Source organism: Lynx canadensis, chromosome F1 (assembly GCF_007474595.2).
Source record: "Lynx canadensis isolate LIC74 chromosome F1, mLynCan4.pri.v2, whole genome shotgun sequence".
NCBI lineage: Eukaryota > Metazoa > Chordata > Mammalia > Carnivora > Felidae > Lynx > Lynx canadensis.
The window spans coordinates 31,751,301-31,757,300 of NC_044319.2; the positions used below are offsets into that span (position 1 = coordinate 31,751,301).

The 6,000-nt window shown below is 49.2% G+C and overlaps 1 protein-coding gene and 1 long non-coding RNA gene across 5 annotated transcripts in view; one reads left to right on the top strand and one right to left on the bottom strand.

The window, feature by feature from the left end:
• Positions 1-1,679, bottom strand: part of RCOR3 (REST corepressor 3) — a 52,873-nt gene extending 51,194 nt beyond the window's left edge. For 2 of the 4 annotated variants that reach the window (XM_030302626.1, XM_030302628.1), the window contains exons 1-2: positions 1,305-1,678; positions 850-906 (exon numbers count right to left, since the gene is read on the bottom strand). In XM_030302626.1, the coding sequence (XP_030158486.1) occupies positions 850-906; positions 1,305-1,476 (229 nt within the window). In that variant the 5' untranslated portion in view covers positions 1,477-1,678. Of the gene's footprint in view, positions 1-849; positions 907-1,301 lie in introns of all 4 variants that reach the window. The other 2 variants (XM_030302627.1, XM_030302625.1) reach the window with 2 other exon arrangements.
• A 239-nt stretch (positions 1,680-1,918) lies between these two features.
• On the top strand, positions 1,919-3,690 carry LOC115505184. Its single transcript, XR_003965937.1, has 3 exons — positions 1,919-2,426; positions 2,519-2,653; positions 2,986-3,690. It is a non-coding gene; the product is annotated as an uncharacterized LOC115505184 (long non-coding RNA).
• Positions 3,691-6,000: the final 2,310 nt, after the last annotated feature.

Below are 6,000 nucleotides of genomic sequence, written 5' to 3' on the forward strand. Positions count from 1 at the left end.
ACTCTCGCCCAATCCCCGTCCAGACTGAAATCCCGTGACCGCCAGAGAGCCTGTTTGGAGAAAAGTAGACAGGGAGCCCGCAAGCTGGGTTGGCAGAGGACGCTGGAACCTGGCTGCTCGGGAGAAAATGTCTCCTTGGCAGCTGCAGCCACTGTCCTGTGGTCTGACTTCCTAGGGCTGGCTCGAGGGCGAGGTGTGCCTCTGGCTTCTCCCCACCCCCTTCCCCCATCCCTTTCTCTCCGCGGCTCCTACACTCCGCAGGGCTGTCTCGACCTAGCCAAAAAGAAAAAAAAAAAGAAAAAAAGAAAAGAAAAGAAAAGAAAATCCCGTGTGCGCGCGGGTCGGGTAGGGCTCGCCCTCGGCTTCGGCCGATGACAGCAGCCCCCGGCATCCGCCGCCCTTGCGGAGCGCGGCCCTCCGCTCCCCGGGGCCGGCGGTGTGGCAATTGACATTTGCATGGCTCTTCCACACGCAGCCCGCACACCCTCTCTTCCAGCCTTCGGCCCAGGAGCCGCTCCTTTCCCAGCCCCGGACCCCCGAATCCGCCGAGGGCCGCCTCCCTCTGCTCTCTCCGACCTCGCCCCAGGCTCATGGGGGCAGAAAGGCGATGCCACCAGCGGGCAAGTGGCCTCCAAAGGAACCATGTTAACCTTGCAATGCACACATCTGCCCACACGCCCTGTGTCACAGCCCTGCCAAGCCTGACAGCCTCCCCGCCAGATGCCTGCCCATCCCAGCCCCGCATCCCCTCCCAACCGCACACCCGGACCCCTACCTCGCCCGCCCTTCCACCCTAAGCCATTCCCAGAAAAGGGGAGAAAGGATTTTGCTTAAAACAAATATATCTACCTGGATCAAATTCAGGGATCCGAGCTTGGTATTCAGCTCCGACTCTCATCCCAACATCTGCAAAGCAATGCCAAAAAGAAAAAAAAAAGAGAGAGAGAAAGAAAAAGAAAAGAAAGAAAAGAAGAAAAACGAAGAGACACTTAATAAAATATAAAAATTGCTGGAGGGAGGAAAGAAGAGGCGGGTGGATGGGAAGATATTAACTCCGGGCACTCCGGGAGATGGCAGCGGATGGGGGCGGGGAGCGGGGGGGGGGGCGAGGGCGGAGGATTGGTCGAGGGCGGAGGGACGGGGGTCGTGGGGGGTGCTGCTGCACTGCACCGGGAGTTCGAGGCTACCGCAGCGCCCGGGCTCCGAGGGGAGGGAGGGCGGGAGCGCGGCGAGGGGAGGGGGCTGGGGGAGGGGAGGAGGGAGAGGGGCAGGCGGGCTGGCGGGGAGGAGTTCGAGGCTACCACCGTGCTCGTCGTCGCTGCTGCAGCCGCTCTCGGGCTCCGAGTAGTGCAGCCCGCCGTTGGTGGACGAGGCACCGCCGCCGCCGCCGCCGCCGCCCGCCGGGCTCTTGGCGCTGCCGTTGGCCGATCGGTTCTTCCCCAGTAACTCGGGCCCTTTCTCCATCATGCCGGGCATGGTAGAAGAGGGGAGGGGGAAAGGTGAGGGGAAGGGGTAGGCGTCAGGGTGAAGGGGGAGATGGCTTACGAGTGAGGGCGGGAGGGAGAGGAGGAGGAGGAGGAAAAGGAGGAGACGGCGGCGGCGGCGGCGGCGGCGGAGGCGGAGGAGGAGGGTGTTAATACGGAGCCGCCATAACCGCCCCGGTCCGGCAGTAGCGCAGTCGCCTCACAACAACCCGCCCCGGCCCCGCCTCTCTCCCCTCCTCCCTCCGCCCGCCCCGCGCAGTCCCGGGCGCCCCTGTCGGCCGCGCCGCGCTCTACGCCGCCGCCGGTATCACTCCGCCCCGCAGGGAGGTTCCGGCCGCGGGGCGGGGAGGGGCGGAGGGGAAGAGGGGGAGGGGCGGGGAAGCCCGGCTCGTCGACTGCCCGGGCAACCCCAACCGTGCGCTAATAAAATCGCCGCAGAGGCGCGGCCGCCTCTCGGGCTTCCTTCCTAGGGGGCGCTCTGGCTCGCGGGCGCAGGCAAACGCGAGGGCGTGGGACTCTTTGCCCTCTTAGGGCGGAAGGAACGCGGCCAGGCTGAGAAAGGGCGGCCGCGACCCGAGGCGCCCGAGTCAAAGGAGCGGCCCCCCTCTCTCCGAGGGGGTTGGGGGTCCGGACGGCCGGGCGGGTCTCGGCGGGAGCCTGGGCCCCTTGAGAGACTGTGGCGGTGCGGCTGCTCGGTTTCGCGGCTTCTCCGCCGCCGTCGAGCTGGTGTTGCGCCCTTGCTCGCCCTGGAGTCGGACTGTGTAGCGGGGCGCCCTGCGAGTTCCAGGCCCAGTGGGCCTGAGTACCAGACGCGGTCATGGTTATCTGGACGCTGCTGTTATTGTTTCTGAATCCCGGAACTGGGGCCTGACTCCCTAGAGAGACTGAGGGTGCCGAGATGAGTTTCCAGTGCTGACCAGTGCAGCTGTATTTTGCTAAAAGGTGTTTTGGGGTGTTTTTTTTTCTAACCTTTCCCCCGTTTTCTCTTCTCACCTTTTTATTTTTACCCATTTTTCGTCTTGCTGTTTTTTCAGTTAGAAGTGGGTGCTGTCAGTGGTGAAATAAAATTAGGACCGAGGCCTTTCCAGTTGGTGCTTACTCAGTCCGTGCTGACCCATGGTCAGGGCTTGGAGCAGAGCTGTAAGGGAGGGCGGAGTCCTCCAGTAGAGGTGAGGCAAGAGCTGCATTCTGGCAGGGTTTCCAGCCTGGCAGACGACGTGCTCTGTAATGCTTTTCTGAATTGCCTTAGCCAGAAGGAATAGGGAACTGCATATTTCGTTTACTAGATTTGAGGATGTCTGCTATGTGCCACGCTGTCTGGCATTGGGAGCGATTTATGATTTGCTTCTCTATCATTTACTTACTGTTTTTGCTCAGCAGTAAGAATTGAGGACTTCCTGTGAACATCTAGCATGCAAACCTATGCAAAACAGTATTTGGGATCTATAGGTAAGGTCTTCTCCAAATCCTTAAAGATTGTCTTGTATGAATTCTGTTATAGGTCATTGCGGAGTGGATCAAAGCAGAAATAAGCCTCTCGGGCCAGCCCAAGACTTCACTGAAAGCAGTAACATACCTAAAGCAGGAATGCCTCAATCAGGAATTTAGCCAAGAAACAAACAAACAAAAAAAGCCTGGGAAGTAAATAATTTGGCAAGATCCCTGTCTAAAGGGAAAGTCTCCTGAGCAGGTACAAAACCTATCTTGTTCTAATAGTGGAGGTAGTTTGGTCTATCAAAGTTTTATGTGATTCTATTAAGTCATACAACTAAACCTATTATTCCTTTACTTTTCTCAATAAGTGCAGTTCTGAATATTATTTTAATTTCCATATGGTTTTTCTACAATGAGAGAACGGCTTGGCCAAATGAAATAAATAGCCATTTCCTATGACAATTACATTTTTCACTGTAAATTAATACATTGGTATTTTTATTTTTATACACAAGCTTCTAATGAACATGATTCAGCATGTCTGGTCCAGTAATGCAAAGGCTGGACCCTAAACTAAGTGAATTCACAAAAGATAAATACTGCTCTGAGGCCTTTTGGCCAGCATGTTTTCTAACTCCCCAATTTTGCAACACCTTCCAACCTCTTTTGCACTGAAAGGAATTTCTGCATACAGTCAAGGATTAAAACATGGTGAAGAGGGGCACTTGGGTGGCTCAGTCGGTTGAGCGTCCGACTTCAGCTCAGGTCATGATCTCATAGTCCATGAGTTCGAGCCCCACGTTGGCCTCTGTGCTGACAGCTCAGAGCCTGGAGCCTGTTTCAGATTCTGTGTCTCCCTCTCTCTGCCCCTTCCCTGCTCATGCTCTGTCTCTCTCTGTCTCTCAAAAATGAATAAACATTAAAAAAAAATTTAAAAAGAAAAAACATGGTGAAAATTTGGGGACTTTTGTAACTTATTTCTAATTATTAGTAAAACCCTTAAAGAAGATTCTGCACTTTATTTGAGTAAAGCAAAGAGGGCAGAACAAGGGCATTCCACTCTTAGGAAAAGAACCTCAGGGATGGGGGCTTTTCTTTCTATTCTGCCCCTGAAGAAAAGGAAAGCACCTGAAGCTGGCCTGGTTCTGAAGAATAATATTAAGCCTTAAGATGACTTCCCAACAGTTAACAAGAACAGTATTTTAAAAAAAGGAAAAACCTAAGAAGAAAATCTTGGGGATGTCTGTATCATCAAGGAAGAAAAAAGCTTTAAGAAAGCATTAATAAATAAGGCCCAATGATGCAGAATCATGAGAAGGGTTTAAGAAAAGGCCTCTCGATTTGTTAACTAGAATAATATTAGTTATTTTGTTTGGCTGCTTGTTATTTAAAAAATTTTTCTTTTTTTTTTTTTTTTTTTTTTTTTTTTTTTTTTTTTTTTTTTTTTTTTTTTTTACTATTTTCATTGTAGTTTAAATTTGGAATAGATGATACATTCTCATACTTCCAAAACCAAAAATTGTAAGAGGAGGGGCGGCTGGGTGGTTCAGTTGGTTGAGCATCCAACTCTTAATTTTGGCTCAGGTCATGATCTCACAGTTCCTGAGACCAATCCCTGAGTTGGGCTCTGCACTGACAGCTTGGAGCCTGCTTGGGATTCTCTCTCTGTCCCTCTTTCTCTGCCCCCACCTGCTTGCGCTCTGTCTTTTCTCTCTCTTTCTCTCTCTCTCTCTCAAAAACAGACATTAAGAAAACAAAAGATATAAGAGGAAATACTGAACTATTGTACTGGACATCCAGCAATTGTAAAAAGGCAAGGGAAAAATGTATAAAGATAGGAAAGAAATACATAAAGCTGTTATCTGGAGAAATCTTGATAGTCTGTAAATAAAGTTATAATCTATAAACCTTTAGTATTAATAATGAATTTAGTGAATTGCTGGATAGTATATAAATCAACTATATATATATATTTTTAATGTTTTTTTAAATTTATTTTTGAGAAAGAAAGGAAGGGACAGAACGCGAAGTAGGCTGCAGGCCCTGAGCTGTTGGCACAGAGCCCAACACAGGGCTTGAACTCAAACCCTGAGATCATGACCTGAGCCGAAGTCAGATGCTTAACTGACTGAGCCACCCAGACACCCCATAAATCAATTATATTTTTAAATACTAGCACTAAGCAATTAGAAAATGAAATCTTAAAAAAGTGGTTAACATACAAATGCATCAAAGATATCAAATACCTAGTGTATTAGCTTCCTATGACAGCTGTAACAAATTACCACAAACTCAGTGGCTTAAAACAAACTCCTGTCATATTTCTGGAGACCAGAAGTCTGAAATCAAGGTGTCAGCAAGGCTGCACTCCCTACAGAGGCTTTAGGGAGAATCTGTTCCCTGCCTTTTCCAGTTTCTGATTTCTGCTGGCATTCCTTGGTTTGAAGCCACATCACTCCAATCTCTGCCTCTATCTTCACATTGCCTTCTCTTCTGCGTGTGTCGTGAATTTTCCTCTTCTTCTATTACATAAAGACACTGATAGCATTAGGACCCATCTGGATAATCCAGGATCATCTTCTTGTATCAGGAGCCTTAACTTGATCACATCTGCAGAGACCCTTCTTCTAAATAAGGTAACATTTACAGGTTCCACAGATTAGGACCTGATATTTTGGGGGCACCATTTAACCCATGACACCAAGGAATAAATCCTAATGAAAGACATATAAGAACTATATACAGTAAAACCTTAGTTTGCGAGCATAATTCATTCCAGAAACATGCTTGTAATCCAAAGCACTTGTATATAACAGCGAATTTCCCCATAAGAAATAGTGGAAACTCAGATGATTAAATCCACAACTTAAAAATGTTCATATTAAAATGATTATAATACTCTAATATAATACAAAATAAAGAAAATGCAAAATGTAAAGGAAAATAAAATTAACCTGTACTTACCTTTGAAAATCTTCGTGGCTGGTGTGAGGGAGAAGAGAGAGGAAGGTTATCGTGTAGGACGACTTTCCCTGTCACTAACGGATCACTGCTGTCTGTTGGCTCAATGGAATCTTCTTTT